Raw genomic sequence first — 27,222 nt, 5'->3', positions numbered from 1 at the left:
AACTTTCATGTACCATAGTAGTGAGCTTAGAAAAAGACAATATAAATTTTCATATTGAAAACTCAAGAACTGAGTTTATCAGAATTCCATGTAAATCCACATGCTGACATACTGAAGTCACAGATTTTTATTGCAGGGTCTTGATTACCACTGTCACAGCTTACTGTTTGAACAATAAGAAACCTCAAAGACCAGAGAATAAATGGCAACAGAGAAGAACTTTGGTTTGATGTCAACATTTCATTGACAAACTTGTGAAATAACTGCTATAAAGAAGTTGCTAGAACTGGACTGTGATTCAAAACAGTAAAAAAGTTCAAATACAACGCCTATATTAAGTTTAATCTTCTGGTTACCTGCACTTATTAAAATTTTATTATATTCTATTTAGAATTCTTAAAGAAACTGCTCAGCAGTTTACAAGGAAAGCAAAAACTCTTGTATTAAAATGTATTGTTTAACCACGTTGGCTATCCACATTGTCACAGGCTTTAATTAAAAACAAGATTAGTACAAATATAATATTTAAAATATTTAACATTAAATTTTAATATTAAACATGTATTTACATTATTTATAAACATTCCCCAAAAGATAATTATCTGCATTAAGAATATTTACCCTCAAAAGGATGTAGCTCAATAGTTTGGAAACAATCCAATATGGGGAGTGAAGCTGGCTTAAAAACTTAAATATATTAGTTCTGTGCTGAATTATAGCATGTATTTTGTAGAGTATTAGTCTTAGGAAGTGTACCCCAAGTACCCTGAGCTATTTGATACACTGAAAAAATTCCAAGACTCTGAAGAGGCTCCCCACCTCTGCCTTCTTTGTGGAGGTGGCCATTGTGATGTTTTGTGAAAAGGCAGCACTGAATTCATGATAATGGGTATTGACATTTGATATTCATATCTTTCCAACATTTGAACAATCTTCTCACGACTGACCCCATGTTCATTCCTCCTACAAAAACAAGAAATTAAGTTCAAGTCTGAACAATTTATAGAATCTCTCAGAACACTTTATTTGCTACCAGGCTAGGGTCAACGTTCTTGTGTTAACTCACCAAGCCCTAAACAATTTGCACTCTAAGTACCTTAAAGACTGTCTAATTCCGTATGTTCCACCTTGATCTTCTGATGGGGCACTTCTGGTGGTTCCCCATACCCCTGAGATTTGGTCGGCCTTCCCTAGGGACTGAGCTTTTAGTGTGGCAAGCTCTGCCCTGTGAAACTCCCTATAGGTAGAGACTCAGTAGGAATCATCCCTGCCAACCTTTAGTCCTCTCCTGCAAACTATGTTATTCAGACAGCCTTTGAAACATTAATTTAGCAAGCAGTTTTTATTGATATTATTGGAATTTTGTATGTTGAATACCATCTTGCTGTATTTTTATGAAAAGTGTGGTCTATATTTAAATAAATGCCTCCTTTAAGAAGCCTGTCCAGGGCCAAGCCTATGTGTTTTTGCCCATAGGTAGACATGCAGCTGGTGAACAGCAATTTTGAGAAAAAAAGTTCAGGCAGCAGCTGCTCTCCCCTCACAGTCTCTTTTGTCAAACTTGCAGTCTCCCTGTGAGTTGATTTTTACTACAAGGCAAAATAAAAAAGCACCACCAGTAGACATGTCCACCATGTAACATTATTTAGCCCACTCTCACTTAAGTAACGTCATAACTAAAGTAATTATATGCACACTGGAATGAACAATCTACAGTTTTCTGAAGTTTCAAAATCAAGTTTGAATGAAAAAATATGAAAAAGACGTCTGACAAGATTTTAAATCATGTAGAAGCTAAGTTGTATTTCTAGATGGCACTGGATCCAGTTGAGTGACAGCATATACAGAAGCCATTTCTGTTCACAAAAGAACAAGGCCCTGATTTGTATCAATTGCAGCTCCCCATGTCACACCTTAGACATCCTACACGCTTCAGAAATAGCTCTTCCGGGGCTATAAAAGAGGGGGAAGCAAGAAAGCTCCACTTTTACAAGCAGAAGTTTGTCAGATCCAAACCATAAACTGCACTTCCATTAAGTATGCAGCAGCCTTATTTTTTTAAAAAAAATCAAGTTTTGTCAGTTCCATCAACCTTCTATTTCTATTTGTTTCTACCAAGCTTCATGAATAGAAAGTAATCTAGAGGGGGCAGGGAAGAGGTTGAAACTGAAACGCATGCAGAACATAACCTGTAATGAGACAGGGGGTACAATGTTTGTCAAAAGAACAGCTTGTGGTTCTATACTACAAAATCTGGTGGCAGGCTTAATATTCAAGACCTAGGCAGAAGACTTACAAGTGGATATATGCAATTATTCTAAAGCTGATTCATTGGTTCTATTATTTTGCTAATGTAACTTTAAATGTTTCATGTATTTTCAAATAAGAAAAACAAAACATAGACCTCACTTTTCTAATTCTTCAGGGTCAAACTTCCACCATGTGTTTGGTTCATGGAATTCTACTCCGTACCCTTTTTCTAGAGCCTAAGCAAAAACAAACAGACAAAAGGGTTATAAAAAGAATAGTGAAGAGTAGTAACCTTTTCATAGGAAAGTATAAGAAATCAGCTTTTCTGATAATGGCTGTAATCTTATACACACATTCCTGGGAGTAAGTCCATTAAAACCTGTAGGACTTACTTCTGAGTAACATGCATAGGATTGTGCTTTATGCTCAGCAGAACAAAAACCAGTTTTTTCCCCCAGCAAAAAAAAGCTTAAGATTTACTGATGTTGACACAGCTCATGTTAAGATGAAGAAAATACAAAATGTAGCTTATGGCTAAAATAAAACAAAATCAGAAAGATTAATTCATTTGCAGACAAATTAGATTTCTTCACCAAGAAAGAGAAGTGAGTTTCCACATAAAAGATGCTGCTTTATTTACCGCTTCTACATAAGGCTTCATTTCCCAGGCTTGCGTATTAGTGTTGTCTATTATAATTGGAGATCTTCCTTGATCCATTGCTTGTTTTGCTGCAATAAAGATTATAATTAAACAAATAGCAATTATAAAAATCATTTGCTTCAAACAATGAGGTTAGATATATGAGCATCATCTAAAAATTGCTAATGATATAACTCCTCTTAGCTACATCTCAATTTCATTAGAATGAACTTCAGGTCAGAGGCAAAGAGTTACATCAGCAAAGAGTTCCATCATCATCATCAATAATAACATCAATAACAACAACAGAATTTATATCTTGCTGTTCCTCCTGAAGGAGCCCTAATACCAGGAGTTGCCTTATTCGGTCTTCCCCCCGCTATGTTCACAGTTGATCTTAACTGATTATTACACAGACTGTCAAATAATTCTAGATAAAGTGACTTATGTGAGAGTCAAATATATGAGAGATTGGCAGAGTGGGTTGCATGACAATCTGGCAAACCTGTATTAGTTTATCTCTAGTTTAATGCATTCAACCTTTGTTTGTATCTACAGAGACAGGACAAGCCAACTCCTGTACACAAGAATGGTCCATTGGTGTGTTTAGGGTAACTAGTGCCCACCTGCCTTTCCTAATTTTGTAGAAAGAATTTCAGCAAATGTAACTTTTCCTACCGCTGTAGAAACATGAGGAGAAATCCTGTCCAGTGTTTTGTCCTGCCCCAGAACTACCAAAGGTAAATGAAACCTTTCCTTTATTGAATCTGACATCCATAGATTCATTTGTCTGGTCCTGGGAAAAGATATTAGTCCACTGTATATAGGAATAAACTGCCAATCCATTGCACACACTGGTAAATCTTCTCCCATAAACTCTTGTACGAATACATTCATACTTTTAAGTATATATTTTCATCATTAACAGGATTCTACATGAACAGGTCTAATATATTCACACCTCTCTTCTGGTTCCAATCATGAGCAGCACCAAGCTGACCAACATTATATGACCAACATCCATTGTTCTGACGAAAGTAATCATCTGTGCTGAATACAATGCCATCACGACTCTGACCAAGCAGAATGCTGTCAAAGGAAAAAGCAAGACTATTACAAGATAGCCAACTCTTGTTTTTGGAAAGAAAGAAAGAAAGAAAAATACACTTACACTGGAATATTAATTATCATTTATTTTGGACATATTGGATGCCATTCCAAAGTTAACAATTTCTAAAACTCATATTAATAAATTCCATACTTTTCCTGAAGCTAAGGACATTCGACACATGAATCTTCCCTGGTGGAGACTCACCTGCTCCTACATCATATAGCTCACTTGCTAAAGTTGGCTATACAATACTGTTTGCCAGCATAATTATTCCTAGCCTTCTTCGTTTTCTTCCCAGCCCACAATGAGTACAGAGAAAGTATCCCAGAAGATACAAGACATGAATTCTCTGTTCCTGATGGACCAACTGTGGGGTCATCCATTGCTTTCAAAAGCTTAAGCACTGCAGGGTCAACCAATCTGCACAAGTTGGAACCCCTTTATCTAGAATGCTTCACAATTAAGAGCATTTTTAAATAAAAGTCATAAGGATCACCCAATAGATCTACTGATTAACACCCTAGAACAGTCTTTGCCAAACTGGTATCCTCCAGATGTTTTAGACTACAACTCTCATGAGCCCCAGCCAGCATTGGCAGTTGTAGTCCAAAACATCTGGGAAGACACCAGGTTGGCAAAGCCCAAGAGAGTTGCATATATACTATGCAATTCCAGTAAACTCTGCATTAAAAGTCACAGCTCAATTCTGCATCATCTGAATCCCATCACAATTTGTAATATTTCAGAATTATGGATGTTCAGATACACCCACAATAGTGTAATACAAAAATTCTGTAATGGACCAACAAATCAAACCTGTATCATTTTTGAGTCTAACATTCCAATAATTTAATTCATGCTCTACCTCCATTATTAATGTTGCAACAGAATCAGCACGCTAAAAATTAGAAGTTCTGGCCTGTTTCTCAAACTTGTAAGATACAATAAGATCCTCTGCTACAGACATAAATTATTTTCAGGGGATTTGCATTAGTACGGAAATATTTGTTATAAATTGTCTCTAAAACCTGTTATAGAATATTGCCCATTGCCAAATCACACATTCATTAAACTGTGATCAAACACTGGCATTTTTGTGGAATCCACAATGAAGTCCTATGGGTCAGAGCCAATTCATTTTGGGGGAAAGAAACTGAAAGCTCCATAAGACTAGATACTGTATGAATGGTCTACTGAATTCTGAAGCTATATGTACTATAATCATATGCTGAAATATTATTGGTTTTAGGCTTCACACCTGGTTATGTTAAAAGTGGCAATCTATATTTTAATAAAGCCAGAAACCTAGTTCAGAAAAGCAGTTTATGCGGGAACTGGTGTCTGACTTAATTATCTGGAACCCATAATAACTACACACAGCCTTCAAAGTTTGCACCTGACAAAGTGGACTATAATCCATTGAAAGCTTATGCCATAATAAACCTGCTTTTAAGGTGCCACATTTTTTTGTTGTTGTACATTGTCTTTACTTAGTTTTTCCACTTACAAATATGTGTAAGCAGATAAGCACTCTGTACATCCCCAGCTAGAGCAATCTCAGGGGAAGCTGGCGTAAGTAGTGCCGGAGCAAGAGAAGGCAACATAAGTTCCACCACATCCAGTTTCCATTCAGGAGCCCCTGGGTTGGCTGAACATCAGCTCTGCCAGGAGCTGTGCACAGAGAGCAGAAAATAACAGCCTGCTCTCGTAAATACCCCGACTGGGAAGTAAACCCTCTCCAATGACTTCTATTGTATTTATTTCCTCAGACCCACCTTTTCCCCAGTGTAACCTTTGCTTGAATTGGGACATGTAGGATCATTCCGAATATAGTTGGATGTGGTCTAAGTTCCCTCACCTTGGCCACTTCCCCTGACACAACCCCAACACGCCCCCAAAATGCCCTTTTTTCAGGGCTTACACTGGCTTCACTTATGCCAGTTTTGGCTGAGCCAGGCTGAGGGATTTATGCCAGCATAGCCCAGCTGAGCCAGGGCCCAGCTGACTCAGCTGGAGATCCACTGCATCCAACTCCCTTCAGCCCAGCATAAATGCGAGTTTGATTGTGCCCTAACTCCTTGCACCCAACTATCTGTATTGTTATACATGAGGGCGGGGAGAACTATGGATAAGAGCTTTTAGGGCAAACTGACAATTGCTAAGCTGAAATTTGAACTCAGGGCTCCAAAGATCCCAACCCCTATCTTGCAATCCTTAACAAAAATAAAATAAAATTTAAAATAGGGTTTTCGTTTTTAAAAATATCAGCATCTTTCAAAAATTACTTTAATCAATGTTGGAGTTTTCAGGATTAAAGAAAAGTAATATTTATTATCATTATCATTGTTTTTTTAATAATCACCCTTCGACTGACATTCTCAGGCCAGTGTTCAAAGACTACAACAAAATGCAACCTAAAAAGAATAAAATTATGAAACTATCCAATTCAAGTTAGTTATCATTATTAGTCACCTCATACCCAGTGGACTGTAGGCAACTTACAACACATTCAATTACAAAAACGCAGTACTATGGTTTTAAACATGCAAATAATGCTATTATCAACAACTTTATTGTCAAGAAAGCAAAATAAGTTACTAGTGTTACTAGTACGTACTAATAGAATCATCGAATAGTAGAGTTGGAAAGGGCCTATAAGACCATCAAGTCCAATATGCCATTTAACAATCACCGTCTCACCAGTGAAAAATCTTGTGTGATTTGAACTGCTCCCACTTTAACAGAATAAGACAGCCTACAAACTAAAATATTCACGTTTTTTCTTACAATGAAGTCAGCATTTACTTACCGAGATAATGTTGTCTTCCCTGAGCCTGGAAGACCCCTCAAAATTAGAAGTAGTTTTTGTGATTCGCATAACTTGCCCTCTGGAAACCTCTGAGAAATATTGCTTGATCCTTCAACTGGGTATGTTTTAATATCTTTCCAACATGGTCGAGTTTCACAGAAACCATTACCCATGTGTCCATTAGGGACACTACATCCATTTCTGTTGGGCTGTGTACTATGAATATCAAAATGATTAGCATACTCATTATTTTGATCAGACGTTGAACTGCTCATGTTTTTAAATGGTCCCACATTTAAGGGATGGAAAGTACCTGAATGAAGTGATGAGGAATTAGTTTCTTGAAAATTAAAACGAGCAGCAAATTGAGGAGGCAATGGGCCATAAGGTATTATAAATGGATGTGTGTGTTGCCAACTAGGCCTAAATTGAGGCACAGAATCATTCCAGAATCTAGAACCTTCCTGTTTATTACATAGTTGTCCAGCTTCCCATAGTTCTGTTTCATTGTTACAACATTGTCCACTGTCACTTCTATGACCTGTTGGGTCATTGTAGGGATACTGTTCCCTGTCTGCTCTATGATCACTTGATTCATTATAAAAACACTGACCACCACCACCAGGTGATGTTCTATAGGGCCATTCTTGAGAGTTTACACAAACCATTTGATTCAATTTACTATATTCCACAGGTTGCCCGTGTAAATTTATTTCTGTCCCCTGTAAGCGACCATCGAAATGACTTTCATCACTTTCGAGCTGATCAATTTCATTATAAAACTGGGAAAGTTCATCTTCTATTTTTGGTACATCAAGGGGGAGAGCCTGTTTTGGTGTTATTACTCTCTTTTTCCTTTGATCACGTAGGCGATCAGCTTCACTTTTATAAATGGGTCCAATAAATGCTTTGCTTGTGCTATATAATTCAGTTTCTCCTTCATTATTTTCTCTGATGAAGGCATTACCTTCTCTGTTATGAACTATATCGGCACTGGAAGGAAAGAAAGTACTTTTATTTTCTGAAATCTCAGTATTGGTTACTGAATATGAAGGCTGTGATGACGCTGGTTTTGTACCAGATAATTCCTTTACTTCTGCATGTTCTTTTTCCTGTGTATCTTCATCATCATCTGAAAGGGACAAAGGAATAAACCCACTATGGATTTTTTTAATATGTATTTCTTCATGAAGTCTTTGCAATCCATCGTAAGATTTACCGTAAGGCTCTTTTGCTGATTTCATCCTTTTAGAAGAGGGCTCAGTTGATGACACATCCTGACTTTCAAGGTATTTTGGCTTACGCTCATCATGAAGCATCTTAAAGTAATAAAACAATATGTTGACAGCATGATATAATTCTTCACTAGTATCCACCTACAGCTCTCTCATTTCTTAATTAAGGATGCAATCCTATGCATGCTTAGTTGGAAGTAACCTCAATTGGGAACCTAAGAAGTTGCCTTATACTAAGCCAGACCACTGGCTCATCTAACTCAATATGGTCTACACCAGCAGCAACCAACGTGGTGCCCTCCAGATGTTGTTGGACTCCAACTCCCATGAGCTCCAATTATCAGGGATAATGGGAGCTGTAATCCAACATGGAGAGCAACACCCTGGCTCTACAATGACCACCAGCGGGACTCCAAAGTTTCAGACACAGGGCTTTCCCAACCCTATCTGGAGATGTATTCTATGGGATTATGCTGGAAAGCTACGGTCCTACATAGTTCTTCCCTGAGAGTAAACCCAACTACATTCAGTGGAGCTTGCTTACAGGACTGCATTGTAAAATTAGTTAGATATTATGAAAAAAGGGCCTGCAACAGTAAACACGTTTAGTAGTTTACAATAAAATGGCTTGAAATTGTCCTTGCATTTGTTATACAAGTTGGCTTCACATTTATCAATACATAACAGTAAATAATAACAACAACAGTTAAGTCTAGCCACAGCCTTGTTTAGTACCATAAATTCCCAACAGGCATCTTAAAAAAAAAGGCCCCTTGTGGGTTAATAATGAGACATTGAGTCACTGTGCTATTTTAATCTTGCCCTTTTCTTAAGGGGCTCTACCAGGCGCCTAACGACGTTGCGAGGCGGGTTTTGAGACGTCAATCGTTTCGCCCTTTTTCCCACATCATGCTTGCGTATTTACTATCTATCCCTCACCAAGCGCGAAGTGTTGCTTTCCATTGTCGTTCTGTGTCTGGCACCCTCACCGCCCAACCAGAAGCATCGTTTATCAAACCTAAATCTCCGGAGCCTCCAACCCGGCCGCCAAAGAGCTGGCAGGAAGCTTTGCTAGAAGAACGAAACCCAAAAGGAAGCGCTCATACGTACCCCATAAGCATCCCTCAAACAAACCCACCAGCCGCTGCCCTGCCTCCCCTCCCTTTAATATTATCCCTCCAAATCAGGTTTCATATCCGCGTCGAAACAACAAGACCAACCTCAAAAGAGCGACGCGACTCGCTTTTCAAGCGGCCCCGAGGTCAAACGGGCACCGCCATGCTCCCTGGCTGAAGTAAAATATACCCCAACGCACCCCAAACCTCCACGTTCCAAAATGGTGGCTTTTCACCACGCCACGCATGCGCGAGCGGCGGCTGTTGTTTGGGGCTTGTAGTTCTGAAGGCCAGAATGACGAACTACAGTTCCTCAAATCCCTAGCGGTCTAATTTGATGTAGAACTTGTTAGCGGAACATTTGACAAGCTTTGCAAGGAATGAATTCGACGTAGCCCGACACACAGCGGAGCTTCTTTACGAAGAACTTTATTTTTCAGCGCACAATTAAATCTTTAGAACATAGTAGGTACACTCACATATGTCCGAATACCAGCAACACCACCACATCAATTACGACTCCTTAACCCCCCCCTGCCACTTAACTCCCCCCTTTTATGGGGCCGGGTACTGAGCAATAAACCCTTGCAGCTGTGTATCTGATGCAAACTGAGTCTGTTTAAGTTCCTGGTTAACTCTTTCTTCCCCTGCTTTCCTTGGGGATCAAAACCGCAAGTCATTGACCGGTAACAGTCCCCCACCTTTTGATACTTGAGGAATGCAGGTCATACAGTTCTTATATATAAATATAGCGCAGTTTACATATATATAACCCTTCTTTCTTTCTTTTTCTTTTTTTAGTTTAGTATCTGTAATCAGTGATTGAGTCCAATGGTTCCATCCCATCCCTACCCCCATCCAGCATAGCAAACCAAACTATAATCTTGTTCAGTCCAGTCATCATCTCCTTTTCGGGGCTGTGCTGGTTTGTGAGGTTTCTGGGCTGCCTTTACCTTCGCAACTGTAAACCTGTCTGGAGGTTTCCCCAGATTGGGTCTCTGTGATCTGCGGGGCTGGGTAACTGGTTCCCTTGTTTCGGGATTTGGATCTGTCTGATTCAGTTCACCCTCCTCTGTCTCAACATCGCTTTCTTCCTGCTTCACATGAACGGCAGGTAGGCTTTCCCTGTCTGATCCTGGGGATGCTGTTGTTTCCTCTACTCTACTGTTAGCTATTTCTATTTTGTCGCCCATGTGTATCTCGGGTGGATCGACACCAGCTCTCTCTGCGCACGCAGGCTTGCTGCTGTTTGTCAGTGTCACGTTTGTGGGATGTGTGTCCGTTCCAGAACATCACCAGGTTTTCCCCAGGTTCAGGGGTTTTGGGGCTTTCGGTGGTCACCTCCTGGCTCGATATTACTCTTTGAGTGTTAGCCACCCATACCCTGTATGCAACCTTCTCATAGCCCAGGATTAGCCCTGTTACCCATTCTTGATTACTGTTTCCACGTGTTTTGGGTATGTGTGCCCAACATGCAACACCAAAAGGGTGGATGTGTGCATGTTTGGGCTTACGCCCGCCCATATAACATTTCATACGGCGTTTTGTCAATTGCGCTTGAGTACAGCCTATTCAGCACATAATTGGCATACATTGCTGCTTCACCCCAAAAATCTGATGACAAGCTACTGCCATGCACCATTGCACGCATCATATTTTGTAGGCTTGGCGTTCTGCTGTCGCGTTCTGATGCAGTGACGAAGAGGCCGTGAGGGAATGCCTCATGCCTCTTCCTTTAAGGAACCGCTGAAGTGAGCTGGAGAGAAATTCTCCTCCTCTATCTGAATGCAGCTGTGCCACCTTAACTGCGTGTTTCGCCTCTACCCACTTAACAAAATGACGTAGGGTTTGCTCTGCTGCGGCTTTGGCCTTTATTTAGCCATATTTAGTAAAATGATCTACCAACACTAAATAAAATCTGGCGCCTCCTTTGGATTTACGGAATGGATCCTCCAAATCCATGCTAAGCAGTTGGAACGCTCTGCTAGCTTTACTTTCGCTGCTTTTCTGTATCGGTGCAGCTTCTGCTTTTGTCTCCTTACACACGGTACATTCCACATATTGTTTACAGTTTTTATATATAATATCTGCACTGTGCTTGGGCATCAACTGGAGGGTTGAGAAACTGTAACCCCCCCCCCACTGCCACTTAACTCCCCCCTTTTATGGGGCCGGGTACTGAGCAATAACCCCTTGCAGCTGTGTGACTGATGCAAACTGAGTCTAAGTTCCTGGTTAACTCTTTCTTCCCCTGCTTTCCTTGGGGATCAAAACCGCAAGTCATTGACCGGTAATAGAACTGAGGAAAGCGGAATTTAAATCCTTTTTTTTTTTAAAAAGAGCTAGTTTATTTGCACTGGAAGGAAGGAGGTGAAAATAGTTCTTACAGTCCTGATTTCAATGGGAGAACAGGGTTCCTGAATATGTGAAACAAGAAGAGAGCTTCTGTCTGCTCTGCGTTATATGGAGCTTTGGTGCTGCTGGGTCACAAGTTATGTACGCCTAAAATAGTACGCCTACTATCCAATCCTATGTACTCTTCCCCTGGACAAATTCTTTTGAACTCCATCTGTAATACTGTTCACACTGATTTTGGATTAAGTCAATGGGGCATACTTCTGAATCTGCATGCATAGGATCGTGGTCCATAATCAATTCGTTTGTTTTTAAATAAATTTTATTTTCTACCCAGAAGTGTCAGTAGTGTTCAAGCTCTGTTTCCACGCTCCTCACTCCTATCCCCACCCTCCGCAGGACTCCTATGCCTTCAAGTAATAGTTATTTCAAATTCTTAAACTGAGCAACTGGACCTTTTCCTACCTTTGCATCTCCATAACCTGGAAAAAGTTCCATCACTGGGCGTTTGCCTTTTCTGCAGCTGTAGAAGGATAGCAATTCTTGTTCAGGAAGGGGGAATGGCACAAAACTGCCTGAAAATCATGTACCTTAGTCCTTTTTTTTATCATTAATTTTTATTCAAATTTTCAAAGACAAAAAACAAAACAAAACAAAAACAATTAAACAATAAAATAAAATGTTGACTTCCGATTTGTCGCAGATCAGTTATAGGTCTACAATATATAACAATCCTGTCTCTAAAATTATATTATAAAATCACTTTCCTCCAGTAGTTATCTTAATTAATCATCAAATCTCATAAACATTACTTTATTCTTTCCACAAAAAGTCAAAGAGAGGTTTCAATTCCTTGAGAGATATATCTTTCAATTTTTCTCCAAAATCATGTACCTTAGTCCTAAAGGTGTGAGGACAGATTTTCATTACTTATGCAATGGCATTCTCGTGGAACAGAAAACTGATAGATAAAAGGAATCATTTTTAGCCATTTAAACCTACCTACTTTCCTAGGGAGAAAGTCCCATTGAATCCAAAAAGATTTACTTCTTAGTAAACGTATTTAAAGGATACTGTAAATCCTTCTAAGGAAAAAAAAGGATGGCTGTTACTCCTGACTACAAAAAGAATTTCTGAACTATTTTATATTAAAATGGTGTTTTAATGTTTAAATTCCAAATAATTATTCTGGTTTTTCAAAATTAAGGCCAGAAGTGGTGCTGACATTCTAGAGTAGAGGAGTTATATTTCTCCTTAATAGAAAGTTCCTCAAATAATGGTATTTTACATTCTAAAAAGGAATATATGGTTATATAATACTTTCAAAAGGATCCTACCATCTTGCACAGAAGACTCACTTAGTTCAATAGGATTTTCTTCCTTGCTAAGTGTGTTTGTTTCCTTATTTGTGCCTTTCCATTCCAGTAATTAGACATGGAATCTCTCAAGAGAAAACAATAGTTTCCTGTCTCAGATGTATTTCATTTTGGGAATTCCCTAATACCCATATACCTGATTAAACGAGCCTCAGTAATGCACTAATGACATTTTTTCCTGAGCAAGAATAGTAAAATACATTTCCCAAATGATATGGCTACAGCTGCTATAAGTATGATACCTTATTGTATAATGCATCTAAAGAATTCTCTAGGTCATGGGGGATAACTCTATTAAAACTAACTTTGAAATGAAAAAACATTATTTAGAAGTATCCATAGGGCAAAATTCTAGTAGAGTAGATATGTGGGTATCTTCAGGAAATTGCCAAGTGATGCCAAAACAGAAATCTGATATTAACCTTTCAGAGCCCCCAAAGAATAATAATTTCAGATCCAGGATAGCTGATTGATACCACTGATGTTGTCAGCTAGATTTCACTGATGCTGTCAACTGACATTAGAAAAGCTTAAAGAATACAACATTCAAATATAACCAATAATTGGTCTAGTATCTCACATAGAAGTGTTCTGTGAAGCCTGAAGACATGAGGGAGTATTACACCCATAAGTATGGAATGCTGCTATCCATCATTTTCAGGACATGTACTACAACTTAAATCCAAAGTATTTCCTTTCATTTCACCTATAGACGCAGAATTCTGTTGAACTATCCTATAAGAGTTAGAAATAACTGGTACGTAGGTGTCTCCCCCTGCACTGAATATATATTATACAGGCTCTTCTTAGTCAAACACAGAAATAGCATATCACTACAGACTGCATAGAAATTATCCTCTAGATGGCTTGGTACAAATGGATTCCCAAAAGCACCAACATACACTGCTGCTTCCAAGACAACACATCCTCACTGCAAAGGAATGTCTGCATGAATGACACAGAAAGGGGCAGATAAACCAGCCTTCCACAACATGATGCAACTCCAGATGTTTTGGACTACAAACACCATCAGTCCCAGGCAGAGCCAGCTACAGCTGATAGGAGTTGTAGTCCAAAATGTATGGAGGGCACCAGGTTGGAAAAGGTTATCTTAGGCTCATTGAACCTTGACTTGGTCTCTTTCCATCATTCCCTCAATAGACTTAATTTCTATTGCTGTATATTTGCTGACATTTCATCTTCCAGTGTGGACATCAAAAGGTAGCAACACTACTATAGCATTTTCCTACCTTTGTTGAAGGAAGGGTCCCTGCAAAACAAACAACATTCCACTGAGTGTGCACAGGGCACATCAGGAATATCCAACTTCCAGGAACTAGTGAGACCAGTGTTGTGCACGTGTATTCCATGGAAACACAGAACCAGAATGGGCACCAAGATATCTGGTCAACTCTAGTCCTCTTCCAGAAGACACTTATCAAGCATCCTTATCCCATCCATACAGACTCATAAAACCAGATCAAAGTGTCTATCAATCAGAGTGGGCACACCCCAAAAAAATCCCTGTAACATAAATAGCTTCAAATGGATTCAGCAACCTCTTTCGTTCTTGAGGTTGTATATTAATCTTAATTCATGTAAGTTGTTAATCAAAGCTTTAGTATACATTTCATATTTTATACTATCTTTATAATATAATTTTAATTACATGTACTTTCTGTGCATACTTTCATTTTAACTTGATATATATCTACAATTCAGTAAATCTGCATTGTCCACTTTTCTCCCTTGGTCAATCTAGTTACTATGGCAAGACAGCTACTATGGCAAGACTATAGACAGCTAGACCGGATGGGTGGGGCATGGCCTGATCTGGATGGGGTTACACTCCCTCTGAAGAAGCAGATATGTAGCTTAGGGGCACTTCTGGATCTTTTACTGTCACTTGAGGCTCAAATGGCTCCAGTGGTGCTGAGTGCCTTTCATCAGCTTCAACTGGTGGCCCAGCTGCACCCCTATCTGGACAGGGACAGCCTAACTTCAGTTGTCTACACTCTAGTAATCTCTAGGTTGGATTACTGCAATGCATTATATGTGGGGCTGCCTTTCAAGACGGTTCGTAAACTGCAGCTGGTGCAGAATTTGGCAGCCAAATGTTAACTGGCATAGGACAGATGGAACATATGACAGCTATTCTGGCATGACTGTACTGGCTACAAATTAGTTTCCAGATTCAGTTCAAAGTGCTGGTTTTGACCTATAAAGCCTTATGCAGCTCAGGACCCCAAAACTTCAAGGACTGCCCCTCCCCACATGAACCAACTTGGACCCTGTGTTCTTCATCTGAGGCTTCTCAATATGCCCCCTGCAGGGGAGGTGCAGACAGTGGCAACATGACAATGGGCCTTTTCAGTGGTGGCTCCTTGCTTGTGGAATACTCTCCCCAGGGAGGTACACCTCCACCATTATCTATTTTTAGGTGCCTTCCTTCCTTTTTACCCGCGCTTTTGGCTCTTAATTTGAAGGGCTTTAGGTATCAGTGGCCTGTTTTAATGTGGCAGGTCTTTATTTACTGACCTGTTTTTAGTTTGTACTGTTTGTTGTTTTAACGGGTTTGTTATAATTGATTTTAATCTTATTGTTGTAAGTCGCTTTGGGTTGCTTTGCAAGGACAGTGACTTTAATCATCATCATCATCATATCATCATCCATCATAAACACGAAATGGACTGCCTTCAAGTCGATTCCGACTTATGGCGACCCTATGAATAGGGTTTTCATGGTAAGCAGTATTCAGAGGTGGTTTGCCATTGCCTTCCTCTGAGGCTGAGAGGCAGTGACTGGCCCAAGGTCACCCAGTGAACTCCATGGCTGTGTGGGGATTCGAACCTGGTCTCCCAGGTTGTAGTCCAACACTCTTAACTGCTATGCCACAGTGGCTCTCAATAATAATAATAATAATAATAATAATAATAATAATAATAATAATAATAATAATAATAATAATAATAATAATAATAATAATAAATGTTTTGAAACGTTCTGCTTGGAGAAATGATGAGATTGTGGGATTTTTCAACTACCCCATCTGCTGGAAGTGACATGCAACTATGCTTTAGCTGGTCATCAAGACAATTCTGATCTGTGAGGCTGCAATCCAATGCATGTCTATTCAGAAGAATGTTCCACTGTGTTCAATGGGACTTACTCCCAGGTAAGCATGAACTGGACTGCAGCCTAAGACTGGTTAAAAGGGAAAGTCTAACCCATTATAAATAGTTTTTGACCTGTGATTAATATAGAGAAGCCTGCCTTCTCCATTTAATGAATAGCAAAGTCATATAAGTTGCATATGCACATTGGAGCATTTACGGAACTCTGGATTGAGATAACTTTCTGTTGATACCTGGAAGGAAGACAGTTGCCCAAATAAAATTATTTTGAATAAGAAAGTGTAATCTTATTTCCTTTTTAAACAAGTTTGTGCTGGTGCATAGACATCAATAACCTACCCATTAGAGCAACTGCTGTAATTACAGCATTCCAAAATGTTACTTATGTACATAAACACACTTACAGAACAATATATATTAATAATAATTAGTTCAGTCTTGTACGTGATCACTCAAGGCCACTGTGTTCTATGCACAAGCCAGTATGCATAGGAGCATGCTTTTAGTCATGGGTACTGTTTGCTGGGTTGTGTCATTATTTCTAAATTCCCTTGTGTTCCTGTTAATTGCTAGAGTTCATTGGAGCTACAGTAATCTGGAATAGTTTCAGGAAGAGACGCACTGTGCCTCCAAATGAAATGCATATATGAAGCTACTTATTCCACTTAAAGTGAATGGTAAAGCACTTACAAACAGTGGAATTCTGTGTGCACATCAGTTCTTCTGTGCCTAGAACAGTGGTAGGGAACCTCTAACCCATAGGCCCAATTAGGTCCACCAGGCCATTTCCATTTTGCCTGCGAGGCTGTTTGGAACCAACCATGGCCACTGAACAATCACTTGATGTCATACAACATCGGTTATGGGAAAGTTAACACCCTTAGAGTGCACTTCCATTTTTTCCTTTGCAGCCATGGCTAGAATTCTGCTAAAATGGAGGCACTGTTTGAATTTGGCACCTTTTTTCTGTCCTTCTACTTTTGGCAGGGATCAGATCCACTCAGAATTGACAGGTTATGGTTGCTAGGACACTTTTGCTTCCCCCAATCCCTGGCTTGCTCCTGTGTAAATCCAATTCCTGATTAAAGCAGTGGGCTGGGCTGGCACTGGCCTAAGGGCCCAGGAGCTCACAGGGCCCCCTCACCACCAACACCAGGCCTGGTCACCTCCTCCCACCATCCATCTTCATTGCTATAGGGGGCCTCCCGGTGCTGCTACCGCCTCCTCCTCCTCCTCTTCAGCACTTACCCATCCCTTCAGTAACTGGAAATTCCAGGTGCTCTGCCACGAACCCTTCTGTTGTCACCGCTGCCAGAAATATGTCAGGCCCCACCCCCTTGGAAGCAGCCTCCATGGCACAGGAAACCTCATATCACGGACACCGCCATGGCTACAGCATCCACGAGGCAGTTTCCTGCGCCATGAAAGCCCAACATGCTTCTGGTGGTGGTGGCTGCAGAAGGGCTCACAGCGGAGCACCCAGAGCCTCCAGCCGCTGAAGGGATGGGCGAGGCACTGAGGAGTGAGCTACAAACTCTGCAGAAACTTGTAATGTGTGTGAGGGAGTGGTACACAGGAAACTGGTTTTTACTGAGTCAGACCATTGGTCCATCTAGCTTGGTATTGTCTACACTGACTGGCAGCAGCTCTTTAGGATTTAAAGGGCTAATCCTATCTGGAGATGCCAGGGATTGAACTTGAGAGCTTCTGCATGTAAGGCAGATGCTCTACCACTGAGCTATGGCCCTTCCATTAGGTATTTTTAAAAGTTTGATGCAATTTATTTGTTTTGGGTATGTGTTCAAGCCTTTTTTTAAATAGTGTATGTTAAGCTTTTAGGGTACGATTATTTTGTTTTGTAATTTATGTCATATTTTTAAGAACCACTATATTCATCTTGTCCATTGTTTTTGTTCATAGCTCCTGAAGGTGTGTTTTACTCTGAAAAACATTGAGCTACAATAAAGAGTTTTTCATCAGTGAGCACTAGAGACTATTCTCCTTTTTGTTTTATCCCCAACATGGAATTTACCTTTTTCATAGCTGCTGTGTGTTTGTGAACTAAGGATTTTTTGCCCCAATGTGCATCACTTTACACTTCTTACATAGAATTGAATTTGTCATTTTAATGTCCATTCACTCAGTTTGTCTTTGGACAGATCCTTTCTAAAGGGGCATATAACATAGAATTATAAAACACTACAAAGACAAAAAATCAATACAAAACTGTAAAACAGATAACATGTGTGATTGTTGTTTGAGCAGACAAAATTACTGATCTGGAAATGCTTGCTTGAATTCTATGGAATTCAAATTGTAATACAATAAAATATAAGAAATAAAATAAGCAATACAAATACAATTAAAATCAGTATATTAAATGTGACGGATGTGCCATCTCCCATCTTCAACTACAAATCCATAAATAAGTTGTGGGCGATCTGAATGAAACTAATGGACCACTGGTGGTCCACGAACCACAGTTTGGGAACTCCTGCTCTACTCTATTTTATATAACAAAGAATAGCTAACACCGGTTTTCTAGTATCCCTTACGGTAACAGCGGTGTCATCACTCCTGATCACAATTACTGAGTAAGATTCCATTAATTTCAGACTAACTTACTTCCAAGTAGGTGGAATAGAGGGACAAAGCCACATATACATGCAAGAAGCAAGTTGCACTGAATGGGGGGGTGTCACTCTTAAATAGCACATAAGATTGCAGCCCAGTCCTATGCATTTTATACTCTAGAGTAAGTCCCATTAAGTTCATTAGGCCTTGCTTCCAAGAGGCAGTTGCATTGGACCAGGGAGATCCAGACTCAAATTGCTACTCAAACACGAAGCTCACTGGATGACCTTGGGTTTGTCACCATCTTTTAACCTCACTTATCACACAGAGTTATTGTGAAAATAAACTGGAGGAAGAAGCATGTGTGCTGCCTTGAGCACATTGGAAAAAAGGTGGGATTATCAATGTACCAAACAAATTAAGTATTCACAGGATTTATTTATTTATTAGATTTATATCTTGGCCTTCCTCCCAGCAGGAGCCCAGGGCAGTAAACAAAAGCACTAAAATCACTCTAAAAACATCATTAAAACAGACTTTAAAATATATTACAACAAAACATCTTTGAAAACATATAAAAACAAAGCATCTTTAAAAACTTTTAAAAAAAAGCTTTAAAAACATCTTAAAGGCAATTCCAATACAGCTGCATGCTTAAAAGGCTTGTTGAAAGAGGAAGGTCTTCAATAGATAACATAGATGGTGCCTGTCTAATATTTAAGGGGAGGGACTTCCAAAGGGTAAGTACCACTACAGTAAAGGTCTGCTTCCTATGTTGTGTGGAACAGACCTCCTGATAAGATGGTATCTGCAGGACGTTGTGATTGATTTGGTACATAAGGGGTAAGATTATCTTTCAGATATCCCGGTCCCAAGCTGTACAGGGCTTTATACACCAAAACCAGCACCTTTAACATAGCCCGGATTGAAGCTTTAGGAAGTGTAGTTAATAAAACAAAAGGAATGAGTTTTGCGGAAACACAAGAGAAAGAACTAATGATATGTCCCTTTTGGAACAGTTAATTTCTTTTTTAAAACTAAGATCTGAAACTGGTTGTTGCTGGTCATTGAACCTGCCTGATCGATGTTCTTCTGCAGAAGTAAGTTCCTATCAATAGTAAATAGCTTTAGTCAGTCAGCAGCTGGAAGGTGGACTGAAAAATATTCAGGCCTTAGCCAAAGCTGATTTATCTTCTATCTCACAGAGGTTAACGTTTCACAGAGGAGCATAGATGCCTGTTTACGAACTGAACTTAGCTGTTTATTGTAAAGCTGTATATTGTAAATACAGTGTCACAACTGCTGTAGTAGAAACATTTATTTAAGAGTTACATGTTATATATTTGCTGGCTGCTGGCAGTTCTATATCGTTAATCTCGCTTGCTTCAGTATACCTTCAAGAGGAAGGTCCTTTTGCACGTGGCCCTTAAGGATGCAATCCTATACACAATTATTGGGGAATGACCCACTAAACGTAGTAGAACTCACTTCTAGTAAACAATCTTACCTCACACTGCACGTTTATTGTAGTATGTGCCTGCATGCGGGGAGATAAAACATAATGAAATAATAGTTTAGATTACTTGGCAAAACTGTCCCGTATGACATCAGAGCTTGTCGTTTAGATTCTGTATGCAGCACCCCCTGCCATGTTCCTGTGATATATACAAAATGTGTTGCTTTTACAGAACGCTTTTACATAGTATGGACTTTGTGTAGATTGTACTTAAAGTTGCTAGAAAAAGAATCTCATAAGAACGCAGTTAAGTAGGACAGACATAGAGAAGTAAGACAGTAGGTAACGAAACTAGGAGGCAAGCAAAAATAGACACAAGCAGCAGGAAACAGGTGCAACTTAGACAGTTCGTGGTTAGGTTCTGCTTCGCTTGACTAACATAGAAGGGGATTTTTGCTTGACAAACATAGAAGGGGTTTTTTCTTTGACTAACGTAAAGAGGGAGGAAATATACCAAATATGGATAATAGTAAATATGGGTATGGGGGAGCTAAAATATGAGTAATGGGAGATGTAAACAGAGGTGGGACTTCCTGGGACATGAATAGGCGGCACGGATAGGCTGTAAACCCTGGAGTACTCGACCAATGAGGAAACAGGGGAGGGAACGAAGTGTCGGGCTAGAGGATAAAAGAACTGTACCAATGTCACTTGGGTGTGCCCCCCTTGTGGACACCCACTCTTGCAAGAACGTATAATAAAACTTAAAGTACCGCTTCACTAATGGTTTCAGTGTGGGTCCCTTAAATAACCTTTGATTCTTTGTTTCTAACAAATGGGGGCTCGTCCGGGATGAAGTCTTTGATCTGACCGATAGTCCCAGTCACACTGTGGGGAGACGCGTCCCGTTGCCTTTGTCAACGGTCCTGAGTGGTGAAGAGGGACATTTCGGCTCTTCAACTGACGAAGGAATCCTAGGACCCAATTTCTAAATGAAACTTAGTGAACCAGAGGAGAAAAGAAGTGGTAGGCACGCGTGACATTGACCAGGCAACTCTGTGCACGGACCAAGGTAAGAAAGACACAGGGAAATCTGGTGTAAGTATTATCTTGGTGGTCGGGAGACTAAGACAGGAGGAATGGGGTTCCTTAAGAAGTCTCTTGGGTTAACGGAGTCCCTTGAGCCCCTTGGGTTAACGGAGTCCCTTGGGTTCCTTGGGAGTAATATCCCTTGGAAACAGTATCACTTGAGAAGTGATATATTGTCTTGGTAGAGGGATTACGATCTCTCAGGAAGTCTCTTGGGTTAACGGGGTCCCTTGAGCCCCTCGGGTTAACGGAGTCCCTTGGGTAATAACTTACTACCACTATAACTCTATAATAATTTTGCTGCTAGTGAATGGTCAGATTTGAATGAGAGTGACTGAGACGTGTTCCAAACACGAAGCGAGTGTGGAGTCCGGATTCATGGTTCCGTTTATTCCGCGAGGAATACGGCTGGAGAAGGACGAAGCGAAAGGAAAAGACTGAAAGAAAAGTCTGGCATAAAAAAAGAAAAACTTAAAATAGAACAAAGATTGGCTGCTGAATTGAAATATCTCTATAGTAAAATTGATTTCGACTGGGAGAGGGCCTCTCATTTTCTAAACGCTTGCCAGTGGCCTTCAAAATGAACACTCAACAGGTGATCACTCAACAGTCAGTAGTTGTATGTAACTGTTGCAGTGACTGTGGAGTGTGTCTCTGTGGAACATTTTGTTTTTGGTACTGGGGATGCCAAGTTACTGCAGACATGAATGAATGTTGCCTCTGTGGCACAACCATGGCAATCAGATCTGTCTACAGGACAAAATATGGGATCCACGGATCCCTCTGTGGGGACTTCTGGGCTGTCTTGTGTTGTCCTTACTGCATGCTTTGCCATCTCAAGAGGATTTAAGTTGTAAAAAAAAAAAGGATAACAAGATGATTTAATATTGCTGTTTTGAATGGCCAGGTATCCCCCTTAAGAATCACAAGAAGTAAGAGTCAAGTCATGGCACAGACTAATAGATCAGAAAATAAAAACTAAAAAGAAACAGAATATGAAGAGGAGACTCAACCCTGGGATCTTTTAAAATGCCTCCCTCCTGTCTATCATAACAGAACAATTGGATCAATTTGGGGGAGGGGGATTTACCCTATCATATTCCTTTGTTGTCTAATGAATAAGGAGGATTTTTCCTCTAACAGGGGACCTGGGCCCTGTCTCATAAGCACCTTTGGGCTTTGGGGACACTCACCCAAGATTAAAAATAGGGATAGGCAATATTTGGTTACATAAGTAGTTATTCCCAGGAAAGAAGTGAACAAGGTCATGGAAAGAGAAAGGGGAGTCATGACTATAGTAGTTACATATAAGAAGGAAAATGAGATATATATGTAAATATAAAATGAATTTGCCTGATTTAATTAGGAGATAGTGTCATGAATATTGTAAATCAAACATGATTTTAAGGCAAATTGTTAGTTGAAAATCACTGATTGAGGAATTCTGTACACAGAATTGGCGCATGCGTATACTTTAATCATTTGATAAGATCATATTAATATTAGTTTATAATAAGTAGGGAGTGATATTTGAGAAACTAAAATATATTCCTGTTATTTTATAGTAGTTGGCACTCTTTTGGTGGAGACCTACCTTATTTCAACACTATAAAATCAGAAGGACGTTGAGATGGGGGGGAATGTCACTTTGTCGTCATCTTTTTATAGTTAATATGGGGAGACTCGTAGTTTGATAAGTTGTTCCACCATAGGCTGAAAAGAGTAACTTTTATCTAGAAACTGCCCACAAAGGAACTGTTTCTGTGCTAACACAGACGGATTCCTATTTACGGAACAGGAGGAAGTGCCTGTTTCTTTGTGACAACGTTATAAGATAAGAAGAATATAATCATAAAACCAGTATAAGTGTTAAGTTTGATGATAAGTGTTGAGTATTGGGGTCTTCTGTAGAAGGAAAGTCATTGTGTCTGGCCCAATGGTTGTGGCAGGTGGCCAACTGCCGTGACCAGTGGACCTAGACTGATGTTACCCATTCAATGGATTCTTATGTTTATATTGTTTTGCCAGGAAAAGGGGGATATATGTGAGGACATATAAAGTTCATGGCAAAATAGTGTCTGGTTATTTATGTGAGAATTTAACTCTAAGGGAATTCTCTACTTTGCTTTGCTTAGGAATAAGGTATGAAATTACTCTCCTATAGTTAAAGGGTATTTTAGGATAATATCAGAAATAATCATTGTATTAAAATTATTTGTATTATTATGTTAAGAATAACACACATTCATTGCCTCAATACATAATGATAAACAACAGGTATTGGGCAAAAGAACATTTCAGTTTTGTTTTGGGTCATGACAAAGAGGGTGGACATTCACTTCATGGCCCAGTGTTTCAGGACTCATTGCAGTTTGACCCTCCTTCTTCGTGTTCATATATTATGGCTATTATACATTTTGTAACTGTTACAATATATGTAGTGGTTGGGAATTATGGACTACCATATTTGGGGATATGGGAAACGCACTAACCTTTGAGACCAAGGATCAGTTTTTGAAAAACTATATACTGGCACTATCTTCTTCTATATCCTCTCTAAGGGAAAAGGGGCCTCTGGCCCAAACCCCGCCGTTGGAGTTTGCTGTTCATAAGACAAAGCCAGGAGACTGGGTGTTCATAAAAACCTGGAACGAATCTAAGTTGCAGCCTGACTGGGACGGTCCTACCTCGTCTTATTAGAAAGGAAGGATTCCCTCCCATCACGTGGACCAGTACTGTGCAGAAAGAGGCTCCTGGACAGGCACCACGGCTACTCCTTCGAAAAACCACTACCGGATTGAGTTAGAGGATCAAAACTAGACAGATAAAGAAAGATTTGAGAATTTATTAGCACCAGAAATAGATACTTGGACTTCAGGGTGGGAATGGAAGGAAACTTGGGTTAGGACCATATGTCCACACGTAAGATTTAAAATATATCAGGCAGAGTATTGCCAAAAGAAGCAGTTAATAGTCTTGTGGGGAAGGAAGGACCAGGAATATTAGATAACATACCATAAAAGACAAAACCTAGTCTTCCCCTTATATAATTTCAAGTGGGGACAAAAAGGTTGGGGTTGGCAGAGCACAGGGGAATTAGGAATACGGGAACATCGAAACAGTCTGAGGTGCAATCAGTGTGAAAAAGAGTGGGACTTTACAGAAGACTTGCAAGAAAGTTCTTGGACCCCCTTTAAGGAATAAGATTGGATAGCAAATGGGAAGAGGGTTACCTATTATAATAGAAACCAAATCTCTACCTGTCAGAGAATTGGGGATTCAACCAATACTACATGTATACAAGAAACCTGGGTACTTAAGACCAAAGGTTCTAGCACAAATACCCCTCCAGATTGGACCTGCACCTGATAGAATACCCCCGGGTAGGGGTTACATGTATAATGATACTCTGGGCAGCTTGGACAGGAATTGGGATAATAATTAGTATTTGTATCATAATTGTCTTCTTATATCTCTTTTGCTGTAAGCGCATTCCCTAAAAGGATCTCCCCAGAAGAACAGGAATTTGTGGGAAGATCACGAAATAAGATGAAGAGATGGATATGGTTATGTGTATATCAAATTATATGTTTAAAGGTTTACAGTCTTAACTTTGCTGCACCCACCCAAATAGGATCTATGGGGTATAAATCTACAGTAAAATTTAAAATCCATGTCTGGGAGCAGGACACTATACAAGCAGTACAATTTGATATATGCACCCTTTTCAATTGTGGTAACCTAGACTACCAGCGACCGATTAGAAATCATGAAAAGTATATGTGTTTAGGCACAGCCTGTCCATACTGGAGTCATGTCTTATGGACAACTAAACCAGGAGGATGGACAGCAGCCAATCGATCCAGAGTTCAAAGTCTTATCTCCATATCAAAAGGAGCATCAAATAGTAAATGTGCACTCCAGAAATGCAACCCAAGAACTATGATAATCAAACGAACCTCTTGGTTGGAAGAAATCCAAGGAACCTATTACAACTTTAGTTTTAACAATGCTAAGTTTGGAATGGGAATTGAGTTATCTGGAACAGATCGTTTGGAATGCTGTTTCCAGATAATAACACTCCCATCCCCTCAGAAACATAAAGGAGTCAAAAATGCCCCAAGTAAAACCATTCAGTCCGCCACAGATTGATCCTCATAAGGTAAAGGTCATAGAAGTTAAGGACTTGACACAAACATTCGAAACAGAGACAGGGTATGGAGAGGTAAATGCTTGGGTAGAATGGATCAAATATACAGTAAAAAGTTTGAACAAAAGCAACTGTTATGCTTGTGCTGCCGGAAGGCCAGTGGCACAAATAACACCCCTTCCAATGGGATGGAATACCCACCCCACCGAAATGAGTTGCTTAGTGGCACTGTATCAGCATGAGAATGCTTGGAAGAATGAGACATGTAAACGGCTGTCTCTCTTATTTCCAGCTTTAAAGGTTTGAATAACTTTCGCCCAATTTTGAATCTACCATTCCTGGGCAAGATCATTGAGCGAGTGGTGGCTAATCAGTTGTCGACACACTTGGATGAAACGGATTATTTGGATCCATACCAATCGGGTTTCAGGACTGGACATGGAACTGAAACAGCCTTGGTCGCTCTGGTTGATGATATGAGGAGGGCATTAGATAGGGGAGAATTCACCTTTCTTGTCCTCCTCGATCTCTCAGCGGCTTTTGATACTGTCGACCACAGTATCCTTTTACATCGCCTGGAGGAATCGGGAATAGGAGGCACTGTACTACGGTGGTTCCATTCCTTTCTTTCCGACAGGCATCAACAGGTAGCATTGGGGGAGGAGGTTTCAGACCCTTGGCCTCTCAATTGTGGTGTGCCACAGGGCTCTATCCTCTCTCCCATGCTATTTAATATCTATATGAAGCCGCTGGGGACAATCATCAGGAGATTTGGGCTGCAGTGTCACCAATATGCGGATGACACTCAGCTCTACCTCTCGTTTAAATCTTAACCAGAGTCTGCTGTGGAGACCATGTCCAAGTGCCTGGAATCCGTGAGTGGATGGATGGGAAGGAACAGGCTGAAGTTGAATCCTGATAAGACTGAGGTGCTACTCGTGGGAGACAAGGGAAGGTTGGGAGATGTTGACCTGGTGTTCGATGGGGTGAAATTGCCCCTGAAGGACCAGCTCTGCAGCCTTGGGGTTGTTCTTGATTCCAAGCTGTCCATGGAGGCTCAGATTTCGGCAGTGAACCGGGCAGCTTGGTATCAATTGCACCTCATTCGTAGACTGCAGCCCTACCTTCCTGCTCATCAGCTCCCACTGGTGGTACATGCCCTGGTCACCTCTCGGTTGGATTACTGTAATGCGCTCTACGTGGGGTTACCCTTGAAAACGGTCCGGAAATTACAACTTATACAGAATGCTGCGGCTCGACTGCTTACAAACTGTCGCCACCAGGAACACATCACCCCAGTGTTGTTCGACCTACACTGGCTTCGAGTTATTTTCCGGGCCGAATTCAAGGTGTTGGTATTAACCTTTAAATCCCTATACGGTCTTGGCCCAGTTTATCTGATGGAGCGCCTCCAGCGCCACCAACCATGCCGCCCAACAAGATCAGCCACACAGGACCTTCTCTCAATCCCGCCAACTAAAACAGCTAGGTTGGCGGGGACAAGAGAGAGGGCATTTTCAGTGGCGGCCCCCACTCTCTGGAACTCCCTCCGTATGACCTTCGACATGCCCCTTCCCTGAATGTATTCCGCCAAGCTTTGAAGACCTGGCTCTTCAGACAGGCCTTTGGGACTTACGGGGAGGGTTAAATTTTTACGACGAATAGCCTACTACTCTGTACTGGAACTGCTTTATTGTTTTATTGTTATATTGTATTTTATGATGTATTTTATTATGATGTAATGTATTGTTGTTAAATTGTACGTCACCTAGAGTGGCCATTGGCCAGATAGGCGACCCACAAATTAAATTATTATTATTATTATTATTATTATTATTATTAAAGGCTAAGGACATACAAACACCACCAACGTTCTCCATGGTTGCAAGGAACTACTCTTCTTGTCTCTCAAGACAGGATGATGGGTT

At 40.3% G+C, this 27,222-nt stretch overlaps 1 protein-coding gene across 7 annotated transcripts in view; it reads right to left on the bottom strand.

The window, feature by feature from the left end:
- The window catches only part of N4BP2L2 (NEDD4 binding protein 2 like 2), a 34,134-nt gene extending 24,427 nt beyond the window's left edge, over positions 1-9,707 (bottom strand). The window contains exons 1-7 of one of the 7 annotated variants that reach the window (XM_061628435.1): positions 9,361-9,619; positions 8,030-8,129; positions 6,811-7,942; positions 3,852-3,979; positions 2,891-2,979; positions 2,410-2,486; positions 820-963 (exon numbers count right to left, since the gene is read on the bottom strand). In XM_061628435.1, coding sequence (XP_061484419.1) covers positions 820-963; positions 2,410-2,486; positions 2,891-2,979; positions 3,852-3,979; positions 6,811-7,942; positions 8,030-8,129; positions 9,361-9,408 — 1,718 coding nt within the window. In that variant the 5' untranslated portion in view covers positions 9,409-9,619. The other 6 variants (XM_061628434.1, XM_061628432.1, XM_061628433.1 and 3 more) reach the window with 6 other exon arrangements.
- Positions 9,708-27,222: the final 17,515 nt, after the last annotated feature.

The sequence above is a fragment of the Rhineura floridana genome, chromosome 5 (assembly GCF_030035675.1).
Source record: "Rhineura floridana isolate rRhiFlo1 chromosome 5, rRhiFlo1.hap2, whole genome shotgun sequence".
Lineage (NCBI taxonomy): Eukaryota > Metazoa > Chordata > Lepidosauria > Squamata > Rhineuridae > Rhineura > Rhineura floridana.
The sequence above is the reverse complement of the archived record's forward strand: the minus strand, read 5'-3'. Positions and strand labels throughout refer to the sequence as shown.